Here is a 15,874-nt window from a genome sequence, read left to right on the forward strand (position 1 = left end):
CTTTGTCATTAAGTAAATGAGGATGGGTGTAWTTCCATACCCTGATTTGTAGGTGGTCTACACCCAACACACTCAGGGGTGAGCTCAGGTACCAGAACAGATGAACTGACTATCTTCCTGCCCATGCCTCAAGTTCCTGGGATGGCTTTCAGCGGGTCACTGCAGSATGCCCCGGCCTCCACGTCCTCCTAGCACACTCACCAAGCTGTTATGATGCCTAATTAATTATTTTATAGTAGTGGCTCCTTTAYCAGACCTGGGGATTCCTAATTGAAAAGTACCAGAAAAGTTCAAACCATCCTGTTATTTTCAAATGCAAAATCCTAATGACTTCAGCAGCTTTTCACTGCTCACTGGGCAGCCAGTGAGTGGCTGGAATTGACAGCTCCTGGCTGCCTTATTACCATTCATGTATCCATGGAAATGGATGACAGATCTGCAGAAACAACAAGAAAGTTTTTGAAATATGACTTTTCTCCATAGCAGGGAAAAAAAAATAATCGCACTAGAAGATGTAAATTTCAACAGAGGAATTCAAAGCACTTTCCATAATTTACTTCTTTTCCATGTAACTCCTGCGGACAAAGCGAAGGGCTGGGAGGGGACATCGCAGCCCCACTGTGACACACAGCCAGGCCTGGGCCGGAGGAAATCAGCAGCTGCTCAGTAGCACGGCTCTGCAGTAGGAGACAGGAAACRCAGATAACGATTCCCAATTGAAACCAGCGCCTCAATGGAATTATCTGGTGTGGAATTTGGCCCGGGCAGTGCACTTCGCACCCCCGCTCTCTGCAAAAGCCTCCCTGCTGAGGTTTTTGCGCATCCACTCTCTGATGTTAGGAAAGAAAAGTAAGTTTTAAACCAGCAGAAGCTGCAGAGGCACWACTGAGGAGCTCTGGCCACAGAGCCAAGTGTTGACTTTCAAACTCCAGGGCCTGAAAGTCARTTTATTTCTGTCTATATAGACAGAGTGTTTGTGAAGAAAATGAGAATGAGGAATCCTCAAAACACAGAACCATTCAAATGATCCCTGGCATTAGGTTATAYAGACTCTTCAAACTCCACCCCTTCACGCACTACAGTGCACCTACTGTGGAAATGAGAGAATAATTGATTTTTGGTGCTCTCCACCTCCTTCCCCAGTGCCATACTTCCTATGAGCCCTTCACAGCGCAAGACTGTACGAAAGATACCATCTTGTGTGCATCTTGTAGCATAATTGAATCAAGGTTGTTTAGCACTAATAAGGTCTCTCTGGAGCCCAGATGTTTGATTTATGCARTGATGTACAGGAGAAGGGCAGCGCAGCAGCAGACACTCCCAGCCGCTGCCTTGGCCAGCACGCAGGGAGCCCAGGGGTGATGCAGATGCAGCTGCTACTGACCCAGGAGCTACGAGCGATCAAACAGCTTCCCCTCATTATTGTATCTCATCCACCAACACCCTTCCCTCAGYCCTGTCTCCCTGTGTACACCACCAGACTCTTTCATGACTTCCTTTGTAATTTTCCTTTGCTAGTGCTGCCTCATGTTCAGCTCCTATCACCCTCCTGTTATTCTTCTCCTGCCTGAAAAGCTGCTAACCCTCCATTTTCATTAATTTACTCCTCTGTGTSATCACAGGCAATAAAGATGAGACCCCAAAGGTCATTGTACCTTCAATCTAATCAATTAATTTAACCCTCTGTAGGAGGATTMAATTAATTTTTCCCTGCACGCGCACTACTCAACACTTTTTTATTCATGCAATGCAAACTATACACTTTGTAGAGGAGATAGAAAGGCTGCATCTAAGCTGAAGGACCCAGAATACTCCTTCAGGTCTTAGTACAATCCCAGGCTGCACCCAGGTCTCTACAGAAAAGGAGAAGTCTGAGYGCTCAGCTGGTACTGGATTCTGTGATCCAGAGAGGGAGCGTGACCCTGCATCCTGCCATGGCCTGGACATGGGAGCTTAGACATGACTATCCGTGAGCAGAAAAAAGAACAGGGAGATAGATAAGAGGAGGCTCCAAACAGATATTAATGTATGCATAATTAATTAATAAAAGTGCAGTAACAATTAAAGGTAAGATACCCACAACACCTGATTTTGATGAGCAAATCCTCTGGAGTTCCAAGCTTTCCTTTTTGGTCCCATTCCTGTGATGCTGGTGGGTCACATTGATACCTCAGTAGGACTCCTTTAAACATGGAGAAAATTGTATCTCAGACAGTATTTGGCAATAAACAGCCTACTTAGTAAAAGATTGGCAGTCCTTGTGTTGAAAAGCTGTCACTCTACATGTAAGCAGCAGTGAGAAGTTCTCAGTGGTCACCTTCAGCTTCTTCACAGAACRCCTCAATTGCAACAGGGCTTAGTCCCTTTTCACATTTATCTTTGCATCTCGGAGACGATTGTCATAACATATTTYGCCTGCTGGACGACCCATGTCATGAAAGAAAAAACAAAACCAGTTTGCTACATCAGTTCTAACCAGCCCTACATGTGACTGATCACTACTGGAAAATCTGAAATGAAGATAAAAATCACTAGGCTTTTTTTAACGCCTGAAATGAGCCACATTGTAAAGGAAACCTGCAATAATGAGATAATAYGAATTAAAAATAAATACTTCACATGTTTTTAAGCAAGCGAACAGCATGAAAGCACTGCTGAAACAGGTATTTAAGTCCTATTATTTGAAGGTTTGTATTTTCTTGTGCCTAACCTCAGGTTTGTTTCGAGGAATATGAGAATTTTTGTAATGTATAATGTTTTGATATACTGTATTTATATCCAGGATCCCTGAATATTATAAAAYTACAGGATACCAATTGTTAGCATAAAATATAATTCAGTGTTGATAACTATTTCCCAAAACATTTACTGAGCAGCCACAAAAGAAGCACATCAGTTTTTTATATCAAGAGAAACAAGACTCAGGCTTAAAGAGGGAATTTTTAAATGCTGATGTCCAATATGAGTTAATAATATCAAGAGTAAGGGTATCAGAGAGATAACCATTTCTAAGGTTAAAAATCATCCTCAATATACCAGACAATGAGAGGAAAAGTGATTTACTAACATTTATGCTTGATGGTGTCTTCCTTTTCCTCCTCCAGCTGAAGCTTGGGACAGCTGTTTGTCTCCAAATGCTGGAGTACAAGGACACAAAAAAAGGTCACAGGAAAACATCTCCTGTGCAAACTAGGAATAGGACTGTCCTTTTCCAGTTAAAAAATGTTTATGTGAATGTCAGCCTTATGAAGGAGACGGGACTACTGAAGTGGAAACAGGAGTCTTCTCCTCAGGCACAGATTAGGTGGCAGCTTCTTGCCAAGGTGACACCGGGGCTGCCTGGGATGAAGCATCCACCTGTTCTGTGCCAATGTCCTTGTCCATTCAACCTCTTCCTTCTCCTCCCCCACATTCTACAGAGAGGTCCCCTTTGGTGACAGTTTCCTGTCAGCTGCCGACAGCCTGATCTGCTGCTCCTGTACAGCACCTTCAGAGAATTGCTGGGGTTGGAAGGGGCCTCTTGAGATGACCTGGACACATCTCCTGCTCCGAGATGGTCAGCTAGGGCAAATTGCACAGGATTGTGTCCAGCTGGGTGTTGAATAAGTCCACAGCCAGACTCACCAGAACTTTGCTGGGCAACCTGTGCCAGYGTTTCAAAACACTCACGATAAACAAGAGTTTTTCCTTATGTTGGAATGGAATTTCTTGCTTTTCAGCATGTACCTATTGTTTTTCCTTTTGTCACTTGACAACACTGCAAATTGTCTGTCTCCATCTTCTCTATTCCCCACCATCAGGGATTTATACACATTAACATGATCATCCCCAACCTTCTCCAGGCTGAACAGTTCCAGCTCTCTCAGCTTCTCTGTTACAAGAGAGATACTCCAGTTCCTTATTCATCTTCTCGTTTGTCCATTAGACTTGTTCCAGCATTCTCCTTTTACTGGAGATCCCAGACCTGTAGCCTTTCTTTTTACTTTTCCTTTCTCTCCCTAAATGCAACTCTGGTTTTGGCTTTCCTAAGCCAAACAATTCTGGGACTGTGTCTCTCTCCTCCTCACAGGTGGCTTGTCCCTGCTTCCACCTCTTCCATACTTCCTTTCCATGTTTGAGTKTTACCAGGAATTCATACTTACAGACCTTTTACCACCTTTGTTTGGTTTCCTGCACATCAGGATGACCCTTGAATCAGCTCCTACCTCAGCAGCCTCCTGGACCACTTGTACCCTGCTGTGCTGCCCCTCCAGCAGACATCAGAGTGGCCAAGTCTCCCATGTGGACCAGAGCCTGCAGCCATCAGGTTTCTTGCAGTTTTCTGAAGGAAACCTCATCCACTTCTCGATCATGCAGTCTGTAGCATCACAATGTTGCCAGTGTTGGTTTGCCTGCTAATCCAATGGCATAAAGCTGTCCCTTTAGCCCTGTGTCACTGAATACAAGGTCTGGCCTGTCCATCCTGCACCCTTACTTGTCCCTGTGCTTCCCTTCCCACTCCCACTGTACCATGTTGAGTACAGTTTTCCTCAGAAAGAGAAGGAAGCAACTTTTGACCAAAAGCATCATTCCCCCACCACTGACCATGCCTGTCTTCTCTCACATTCCTTCACACTTCCCCTCATGTTGTACATCGAGATTAACCTATGAGTCTTTATGTTTACTGCTCTTCTCTTGCTTGTGTSTCTAACCATCTCTCTCTAGCATTCCACCTTTCTGCCTTGGCCACATACCAGATTTGTTGCCCAGTTCCTGACTTTATCTCCAAAGGCATCTGTTTCTGGTTTCTTTCCCAGTGTTCTTTAGGCTCCAGGACAACCTTCCAAGTTGGCCRTTGGCTGCAAATCCAAATGGCTTCTTACAACACACTCATGCAAGGCTTTTCTGAAAGAAGCCCCCCTCCCACCCTAACACTAACCTGCTGCCACAAATCCTTACCCACATCCCCATCCCAGGCCCATTCCAACAAACACYACTTTCTGAGATATTAAAGACACACTGTTTCCGTAGCAGGTAATGCAGACTTCATGTAAAGCTCTCCTTCACCCCTGACCTCACTYGCATTTGTTTTATAACAGCTTATACCCCTTTAACAACGGTGAAGTTATTTCTGGTTTGCACATTGTGACTTGTGATCAAAACCAGGCCTATTGCCTATCTCTAGACACAAAAAGAAATGGCCCACTGAAACATTGCACAGTACCTTATTCTTAAGTATCTACCTTCAAAGTGTGCAATTCGCTTACAAATTATTAAAGCCAGGCTGTGCAGCATCCTGAAGGATCAAGAAGGACAATTAGGTCGGTCCTTAAAACTCCAGCAGTGATTAGCAGCAGCCTTCAGCACACTGTAACTGCTTGTTGAGCAAGTGAATCAGACGGCAATAAGGACTTTTAAGCAGCCAGCAAAAGCACTCAGATTCTTCTACAGGAGAAGTTTATTACAGAGCTCAGCATCTGTGTCTTGCAGCTGCCAAGTGTCCTCCATGTGTTGTTACAGCTGCTGATTCTGCTGTTAAGGAAGGGGGAGCAGAAGGATGAAAAGAGGCAGCGTCAGGAATGTTCAGTTGCTGTAAAACACTGCCAAGCAGATATCCACGTTATCTGTATGCAGAAACTAAGCCATCCAAACATGTGAGCTCACGGCTCTCTGCCGGCTGGTCTCGCACCACAGAGAAATCATGTGACAAAGCCACTAGGCACTTTTCAAACTACTCCAAATACAGGATCTGCTGAAACMCTGAAGTAGCATGCCCAGCTATATCAGTTTTGTGACGTGACGTGCTGTGACTTGTGAGGACAGACRAGAAAAGAAGCAAGAGGCTCTGGGGAGAATGAAACCAAGGGGAAGCTAACTCACTGCTCCCCAGGCAGCACAGGGCTCCTCAGTCAGTCCAGTGCCATATTTTTAGGTCTATCACACCACAATTCCACATAATCCTACAAAAATAATTCCAAAGTACACTATAATACAGCTCAGCCCCTACCTGGTAAGCTAAGTACATGGCTAAATTCCTACAGGCCCAAACCAGGTCCCTTATGTCTCAGTGTCTGTGGGTATGAGTTCCTCCCAAAGAAACCACACTGCTCCAGCAGTGAATGATCAACTAATCACTGGTGATTTTGGAAGGCAAAAGATCACCAACATGGCCTTGGAGCAGGATATTGTGCTATCCCTGGGGCAGACGCACTTTCCTTGCCAGACACATCCTGAAGGCTTTGGATAGTTTTCTTCTGTTTCATTGTGCCAAACTTGCACTGATCCATAGCACCATTCACCACAGGTAGGCCCATACTGACAAGAGCCAAGGGGACTGTTCACACACCATGGGTGAGCACACCCCAAAGGAAGTAGCATCAGGTATCCACCAACCCCATCTGATTCTTCTTGCCACTATTAACTCCAAAAAGCAGCACATCTGAGAGAAAAACACGTAATTTTTAACAGGAGATATGAAATRAGATCAGTATTAAGTCTGTGACACTGCTCATAGGCGCAAAGAAATTGGTGTATTTGAATAATCAGCTGTTGTTTGTCCAAAGGTTATTTAAAATAAAGGAGAAGGCATAAAGGTATTTTGATGACTGTGGGTACACCTGAGCTATGTGGTTATACATGTGCATGTGTCCTCAAGAAAAGGTGAAGGACAACATGACAATAGTTTGGTTTTTGTTTTTTTAAATAAGTATTTATGCAAGAAGAAGCTTCCCATTTGTCTCTATAGCTGGTCTTTGAAGCAAAGGAATTTGTATATTGCATCAGGCAGTATCGTATTAGGAAATGTTTTTAACAGTGTTTAGTGATTGAAAGTAAGATACAATAGCTTTATGACAAAGAAGCTTATGATGAAGGTCCTTTGTAATAGCTTTTATATTACTGTAAATCATGATGCTTATGGTTTACTTTTTATTAATTCAAATGAAGTGCAAACCAAATGACAGCTGACAGCCTATCAACAGGTTAGTTTAAACAGCTGAATATTATTTTTCTTTATATATATTTCAGCTTTTAACAGGATTTTTTAATTTTAAATAGTTTTGACGTTTTTATCCATGTAATATGGCTGGAAAGGCTGCAAGATGAGAGCAATATTTAATTCACRCTTGTAAGATATGGGTATTTGGAACCCATTAGAAATTGACTTTTTGTTCTCCCTTTTAATTTTGATTCTTTCATCAGAGATGCCAAGACTAATGCTGTCATGACAGATGGAGAGAGCTCATAGAGACATTGTACAAAAATTACTGTAGCAATGTGTCATTACCATGTAGTACCTTCAAAATGTCACAACAAAAGTAAAATTCATTTGGAACAGGGTGCTTCCTACAGGGGAAAGGCTTCCTTTAGGGGTAATTCCACTCTTGTGTATTGGACAGCATSATACCAGTCTCATTCACATCACAGAAAAGAGCAATATGCGTAGGCTATACACTTGCTCAAAACCACACAGCCACACACTGAGAGAGAACCTGCTCCCTCTCGTCACCCATGTAATTCTGGGTGTCATTTACCTACTACAGTTATTCCAGATTCTTCCATCTCTTTTGTATTTTATTTGGTAATACAGTTGATCAAATAATGCTAGTTATATCAGCCTCATATCAGCCATTTACTGTAAATACCCAGTTATTAGTTATTTACTTCAAAGGCAGCGTGGTCAGCAGGTTGAGGAAGGTGATTCTCACCCTCTACTCTGCTCTAGTGAGACCTCACCTGGAGTGCTGCATCCAGCTCTGGGGTCCCCAGTGTGGGAAGGACTTGGAGCTGCTGGAGTGAGTCCAGAAGAGGGCCACGACAGTGACCAGGGGGCTGGAGCCCCTCTGCTATGCAGACAGGCTGACAGAGCTGGGGATCTTAAGCCTGGAGAAGAGAAGGCTCTGGGGACACCTTATCACATATTCCTGTACCAAAAGGGGGCTACAACAGAGCAGGAGAGGGACTTTTCACATGTAGTGATAGGACAAGGGAACCTGTATGGCCTTAGGGTGAAGGGAGGAGGTTTGGATTAGGTATTAGGGAGAAAGTCTTTACTGAGAGTATGGTGAGGCACAGGTTTCCTAGAGAAGTTGTGGACTCCCCATCCCTGGAAGTGTTCAAAACCAGGCTGGATAGAGCTCTAAGCAATCTGGTCTAGTGGAAGGTGTCCCTGCCCATGGCAGGAGAGTTGGAGGTAGATGAACTCTGAAGTCCCTTCCAACTCAAACCATTCTCTGATTCTGCAGTAATTTGTACACTGTCAGTGGCAGTAACCTATGCTAATTTCTTCAAAAACCATAGGGGTGTAGTAAAACTCTCCCATGTGCAGAAAAGCTCCAGATTAATCTAAGTAGAAGAAGTGAGGTACTCTTTAAAAAGTGCGTAGGTCAACAATTTTGGCTAAAGCAGTTGGCCATCACAGCAGAGTCCTGTAATGGCTCAGCATAAAAACACAGGGAAAAATTATGCAAGCTGTGTTAAAACACTGCCTTTGGTTTCAAAGAAAAGCATCAGAAGTGACACCATTTAAAAGATTGTACAGTTCTACTTACAAGTCAGAAGGTTACATTTCTTATTCTGCCTTCACTTTTTTCATCCATGGAAATCTGTAATGGTTTTGCTGTCAGTGGGATTAAAAAGTGTCTTTATGCGAAAGGACTGTTTTGTTATGTGTGGCTCTCCAGCTCTACAGAACTTTGTTAGCTGTGAGTAACCCCCTRGAAAATGAATTTCCAGTAGCTACTGACATGTTTAAAAATTAACTCCAAAGCCAGATTAAAAACCACTGAGGATGTTACCCAGAGTATGGAGAGGAGCAGTGCAATGTCCTGTGGCACACATTGTCCCTGACCCTAGAGGTTTCTCCCTGGCTCTTAGGAAGGTCAGGCTCCTTGTCCAGGCTTGATCCAGAGCCACTGAAACTGATGGCAGAACTCTCACTAAGTCCTAAAAGGTGGGTCAGAAAAAAGACCATCTGTCTTTTGTTGAAATTGTGCAAGGGAATGCAAACAGTGATACTGAACACACTGGAAGTGGTGCTTTCCATAAGAAACCTGATGGAAACCACAGGATTATTTCACAGAGCCCACCTTTCATATGTAAGTTGCTATCAGTYGCTACCACTGCTAATTTAGAGCTAAAAGACTTTGGATCCCATTACTAACCAAAAGTCTTCCAACTCTCTTCCCCTTGATGAATAATAGCATACTTGATTCCTTTAAAAAGCTTGAGGCTTTCAAGAARTTCAGCCTTGGTAGTTTCACAGCCTCCACATCCAAACATCAAGACACCACTTGGTGGTGCTTGGTTGGTTAAGTGCTGTGCAACTTGCAAAACACTTATCTATCAAAAATGACATGTGGAAGAAGGGAAAGCAAAACCAGGTGAAAAAGTAGATCACCATGAGAGACATACAGTCCAAAAATCCATATTTCCAGCTACTGAAGAAAAAATTGTGAGATAATCACAACATTGCCATATAAATTGCAAAAGTAAATAAAGAGTAGAGTCATCAGGACCTTCAAAAACAAACTATTAATTTGGAAGAGGCTCTTCTCCACATCAGCTGGAGCAAAGGAGCCAAAATTTGTACCTAARAGATTTACTGTCCAATTCCTTCCCCCTGTAAGTTTCTATAAAGACAGTGACAAGCCCAGAGAAACAGCAATGCATCAGGATGTTTCAATGACTGTGGAATAAATYCGGTGTGAGGTGGTCAGTGGAAGACTATGTGGAGGCACTACAAAGATCACACTGTTACACTTACAGGCTCAATCTTTCACGGTGCTGAACTTTTTCTGAGAGCAGCAGTGTTTTGGTTCCTGATGAAAACACACAGCACTAACGAGAATGAGGCCGTAAGTTCTCCTGGTGTGGTYGGTCACTGAAGGCAAAACAGAAAAAGCAGCTGCTCCCTGATTATTCAGAAACTCTACATTCTTTACTTCAGACAGCAGAGAAGCTGTTCAGAGATAAGTAARCTCTCGGACTCTGCCTGCTGTTGAAAGGCACACACATACCCCTGCATATCTCTATCATATTATTTGGGCAGGGGAGAAAACGACCACTCTTTGGAAATCTATTCAGCTGTCAGATCAACCCCTTTATCTSGTTTCATACTGTTAGCTGAGAAGACAAGGATCCCCCCATCAACCCAATTTGGTGTTAACTGATTCAGCTTTCATCAGATTTTTTTTCTGAACTCAGAAGAAACCCGACAGCCAGATCTTTGTGGGCTTTCCAAATGAGGTCCAAAAAATCTCACTTGGCAAAACACTTTGTGTGGGGATGTATTCAAATGTGCAGAAATGTCCCCATAAGTGAAATGATACCATGAAGTGAAATGGTGGGTGCAAAATGAGTGGCCTGGGCTATGTGCATGAGGCAGCACAATTACAACTCTGTTCTGGATTTAAAACCTGCCTTCYAGCCCTAACAGGATTCTTTGGTGAGGACAATAAAAAGAGCTCTAAGTGTATTCATTTGTGTTTATCTGAGCCCTCAAAGTACTAATAGCCAGAGGAAAAGCTAGTTAGGTAAACAGCATAATTTTCTTTTGCTGAATTTGGTTCAAAAATTAACTAGAACTGCCTCAAACACAGCGAAGGAATTGTTGCGATTTTGAAACTCAAATCCCAGTTGCAGGTTTAAAGATACTATTCTTCCAGCAGGGGCCCTGGAGATTTGTGCAGTAAGGCATTACTAACCATGAGTAAGGATGCAAGGGTCTGTACTTAAGCTAACAGAAGTGATGATGTGTGAAAGGCTTCTGCTTCATTTTGACATGGTGATACAAGGGATAGGCAGATTTTGGGACAGACCATCTTTATCTGTCTGGCAGTCTAGGGATTTAAGCTGTGTCTATCACTCTGGCATTTCTGTGTGCTCAGACAGCATCTGGAGGAAACATTCCCCAATTATTCTCAAAGTAAAGTGGTCAGGGATGGTTATCCCAAGAGGGACCCCAGARGAGCTTCATTTCATTCACAGAGGAGGTACTTGWGGGGGAGCAGAGAAAAGGGCATTAGGGAAAAGTGCAATCCTGATGGAAAAGCCAGTGCAGACTCTCCACTTGGAGAGCCTTAAAAGGAATTGTGCTCATTACTCCCTGGACCCTCAAACGGAGCCACCCTGCCTGGGCAGCCAAAAATGGTGCCCTACAAGGAATCCTATTTAAAGAGATTTCTCTGCTGCACAGCCCCACCTTACACCGCCACATGCATGCTAAGAAAGCCTGCAGCCCTCTCTGCCCAAGACATTGCCTCTCAGTCTGCCCYGAGTACTTGGAGCCAGGGACACTTGGCCCATTACTGCAAAAACCCAACCAACCCACAAGGAAAAGATTCCCATATGTTCTTCATGGAGCAAATGYATCCCAGGAGTGCTGGAATCACCTGGTCAGTCAGCAGGTGACTTCACTTCAACTATGCTGCTAGTGTGAAATCTTGATTTTTCACCAGAAGAAAGAAATTTTACAACACACCTTTTACATCAGGTTAAGGTTTGAACCTCTCTACCTCAACAGAGTCTCTGTAACATCTAATTTTTATGGGTACCTGAACTCTGGAATACTAATGTTCTCTGGTTCTTTGGGTGTATATTGCAAGCATCACAAACATATTTTTATTGGTATTTGATGGCTGCTTCATTTGCCAAGTACTCATATCAAATTTATGGAAGGCTATTTCTGAGTGATATAAATSTGGGAAATCCCTTTTGTTGAGACATGGTATTAATCATGTTAGTGCCTAGATCTCTGTGCCCTTAGACCAACAAGATATACTGCTGCAGTGTCTACAGCCAGCTCCGAAAAATACAGTAACTTCTGACTGATTTTATGCTTCAAAAGAGATGGGATAACCTGGTTCTTTAACGATCCACTGTCACTTCAGCATTCTCTCTTCCTTTCCCCCTCATATTGCCTACACCTTTGCATGCTTAAGATTGAAAGTGTGGAAGGAGTGACACGGGAACTGCCCCATCCTGAGTGTCGATACAACTCACAGCAACAGCACCAGGGATGCCAGTGCAGGTCAGGATCATATCGAGGCATTGCTTAGCATTTATATGAGTGTATTCCCAGATTAGGAGCAACTAGCACTCAGTAATCTCCATTAGTGACAGCCAGCTCTGTYTCCTGCTACCCACAATCATTCACCACAAAAAAGAAGGGTGGCACGCAGCCTCCACTGAATGTCCTGCTTTCTTATGACCCGGATTCCATGGAAAAAAAGGGGCTAACCCTCTCACATCGTGCAYTCCCTACCTTACAGCGTGGTGTTTAATCAGCAGGGAGGATACAGGTACACCAGCAGAGTACCTTGGTGCTGGATGTGGGCCTTTCCTCATGGCAAAGACTGTTCCAACAACCTCCATGTCTTGGAGGTGCAAACACATCTGCTGCAAAGAAGGCACATCATATTGTATCGTATCATATCATATCATATCATATCATATCATATCATATCATATCATATCATATCATATCATATCTATCATGTCATATATCATATATATCATATCATATATCATATCATATTTTATTGGACTGAATCATGTCATCTGTCCTCTTAAGTGTGTATTTATATATATAAATGTATATAATTTTAAGTATTATTTTGTCTTATATTTGCACACTTACTGGGGGCCCATTCTGCTTTTCCGATGTACGTTAACCTGCATGGGCACTTGGTGCATGAGGGCCTGGAGGTTTTATTATTGAGTCACTGACTCTTTACCTGTGTCTATGAAAGCAGGTCTGTGGGATCCAGCTGAGCCTCCCTCAGTCTGTCTCTGGTCTCTCTCACTCATCCTCCCTCTGTGTCTCCTGTTCTGCTACACCCATAGTGCCACATATTTGTCTATCAAAGACCTGGTGGGTTCATCCAAGGTCCACCGTATGTCAGGGTAAGTGACAAGAGTAGTTAATTGAGTGTAAATAAATCAGCCAGAAATCCATCCCCACACCTAGAATTGTTTACAAATATTTTTCAAAGATTGTTCCATTAAGTCTTCACTGACTTGAATTTGGTGCTTGGGAAAAATCTGTCTGGGTATGACTTGCCAACATGATGRCAAGGAAGTGACAGGGCTGCCACATCCTGCACCCAAGCTAAGCAAAACACCGTGCAGTTGACCTGCACATGTACAGCCAGTCTGACACATTCCAGAGCCATGGACTCTTGGAACAAGTCATCTCTGTGTCACTTGTGCCAAGATTTTGATGTCTACAGAAATGTTCTTTTCTGTGGGTTTTCCTTATTAATCACACAAAACTGCAAGGCAATACATCGCACTGCTCTGTCACTAAYATTTTCAGGCCAGGCAGGTCATGTCTGGTCATCTTTCCAAGGAAAAATTCTCTATTTAATTACTCCACTGGTGAAAACCATCAGAAATAGGCAAGCATGTGTCATTAAATCTCTTCTGTTTCACGCTGTTGGGTGCCTGGCTCCCCGCAGCACAGCGGGGACTGCACTGGCTTCTGCAAGAGATCTGACCACTGAACACAGAGGTCTGGAGAACATTGGTCCTAGTGTTGAGAGAGCAGCTCTCTCCAGACCAGTCCAGCGTTAATCCCACGAGTAAGTAAGCCAATTTGTGCCAAATATGGTTTTTCCTCTCCTGTGTCGAGGCCACCCATCCAGCACTGGTCACTGAATAGCAGCTATGACAGGAAGATTTTAACCTCRGCTAATGGCAACCAGAAAGTGACAGACTCATTTTCTTATTACCAGTCTTCTTAGGACTGAACAGGCAATTATTTTCTTGAGAAGACTGYTTCTGTGTACTAAATTACATGGACTATCTCCAAAGAGCAGTGACAACTCAGTAAGCTGGGTGTAAGCTGGGTTACCTCTCTTGCCAACCCAGAAACTGCTCTCAGTAACCCCGCAGTGGTGTTGACAGACTCCAGAAATAGCCACRAACAGTGTTTTCTTACTACAAGTCAGGTCTGGGTCGTATCAGTAGAGGAGGTGAATTAAAAATGACACGGGGAGCCATAATGTGGGGTGTCATCCCTCTCTACACTCAGTCCCCAAATGTGGTACAGAACCATGCCCTGCATGCAGCCTCTTATAAATGGGAGCAATCCCTTTTAAAGCTGGAACTGGGGATGCCTGAAACCTTCAGAGCTTCCTGATTTCTAATATTTCTCCTCACATTCCTTCACTGCTAAATGAATGGCATGACTTTCTCAATGTTTYCTTTTACCCAACTCTTTCTTACAGTTTTCATTTAATTTTAATGCAAGGGCACCAATCCTAGTTTATGTCATAATAGATGGACAACAATAGTGCAGTTTAACTAAAATAACATGCTAAACAGTGCTACATGTTGACGGAGTAGTGATGGATAAAATGTGGAGTGTTTTCGTGGTTTATATCTTTCAAAGAAGAGCTGGCAAGTGTACAACGTGACAAATGTATTTAAGAATCTATGCCATTCAAATGATACTGCCACATGTCTGTTTGGGATTTTTCCCATCTAAATGTGGGAATATGGGCACAGATTCACTTGCATACTGTGTTCTCCTAACATAAAGTGTCGGCATCTCCGAGGATGTGTCGGTGGCACCCGATGTCACCAGACACACTGCAAAGGAGACAGCTGAAATAAGTGTACATTATGTGTGCCAGGCAGTCTTCGTTTGTTTATTTCATGCAAAGAGAAGGGGATCGTGCTCAAATTATTCTCACTGGAAATTTGTATCAGCATGAGAAAGAGAAAAACTTATCATTTGCATTTCAAGGCATTGCAAGTCCCTATCCTAACTGAAGTCGGCATTTATGGTACAAAGAGACCAGATCCTGATGTGAGCGACAACGATGTAAAAAACCCCCCTAATTCACGTCATCTTGACTGAATTATTCTGCAYTTACACCGGTTTCACTAAGATGGAATCTGGCTCATGGTCTTTACACATATACATTTTGTGTCTTTTTCTCCTATTGTTTGCCACAATAAGCCACCTCCTTTGTTTATTATTTTTTATTTGTGCAATGTATTCATATTCTCAGAGTCCATCTGCTAAAAGTATCCTATTTAAAAGAAGATGGCATCATTAGCTACCCTCTCTCGCTATAAAGAAAGGAGCAGTTCCCATATTTTCACCCAGTTCAGTGGCTCGGTGGATGCACTAATCTTGCTGAACACTTCAGTTTAGATGGTATATCAATGAGGCATTCAAACAGAGCAGTTTATACACAAAAATTCTGTCTGCTTTGTAAAAGATTATCCTTTTATAAACACTCTGCGGAAAACATAAAAGCAAATAGGGAACAGCACATAGGACAGGAAAGATGTTAGAAGGGAGATTAATACTGAATGGGTCGAAATGAATGGTGCTTACCAAAACGAGGTCCAGATACTTTGGCTGCAGTGAAACATAAATAATGGGAATGACACATCGTTTATTCGGGATAATGAGTTGATCCGAAGTAGGGGCCTAGAACAAGAGATTAAAGATTAAATATCCATCTCCTGATGAATATCAGTAGCAAACTTTAACCTTTTCCTTCCAAAAGCACAATTTCTTTGAACAATCATGTCAGCACAACACAGTGAAGAAATGGACTAAAGCAAACTTAAATCACGTTCTTACCCTTGTCCTGAAAGAAAACACTGCTTTGCATTTTAAGACACAGTGTTGTATTTTTATTTCCAGGCTCGTAACTCTTTCGGAATAATTATGTGAGAACACAAAGATTTTTGCTTGATGTTTTGTATTAGAAAAATCTGGCTTTAGCATTTATTGCTTACATTTTAGTTCTCTGCAATAATTGAAGAAAGAACATGCCCATCCTGAACATTCACTTGGGTGGAGAGATAATGACAAAAAGCAGCCTGCTGGAAAAGCACAGCACACCACATGCCGAATTAGAGTCTTGAATGCAAG

General features: G+C 42.8%; 1 protein-coding gene across 3 annotated transcripts in view; it reads right to left on the minus strand.

Annotated features, from left to right (window-relative positions):
* Positions 1 to 15,874, minus strand: part of LOC130573023 (uncharacterized) — a 68,279-nt gene that overhangs the window by 25,660 nt on the left and 26,745 nt on the right. For 2 of the 3 annotated variants that reach the window (XM_057365125.1, XM_057365123.1), the window contains exons 2-3: positions 15,329 to 15,424; positions 12,242 to 12,375 (exon numbers count right to left, since the gene is read on the minus strand). In XM_057365125.1, the coding sequence (XP_057221108.1) occupies positions 12,242 to 12,375; positions 15,329 to 15,424 (230 nt within the window). The remainder of the gene's footprint in view (positions 1 to 12,241; positions 12,376 to 15,328; positions 15,425 to 15,874) is intronic. The other variant, XM_057365124.1, reaches the window with a different exon arrangement.

Source organism: Malurus melanocephalus, unplaced genomic scaffold (genome assembly GCF_030028575.1).
Source record: "Malurus melanocephalus ecotype Western Australia unplaced genomic scaffold, MMel_1.1 scaffold_48, whole genome shotgun sequence".
Taxonomy (NCBI): Eukaryota; Metazoa; Chordata; class Aves; order Passeriformes; family Maluridae; genus Malurus; species Malurus melanocephalus.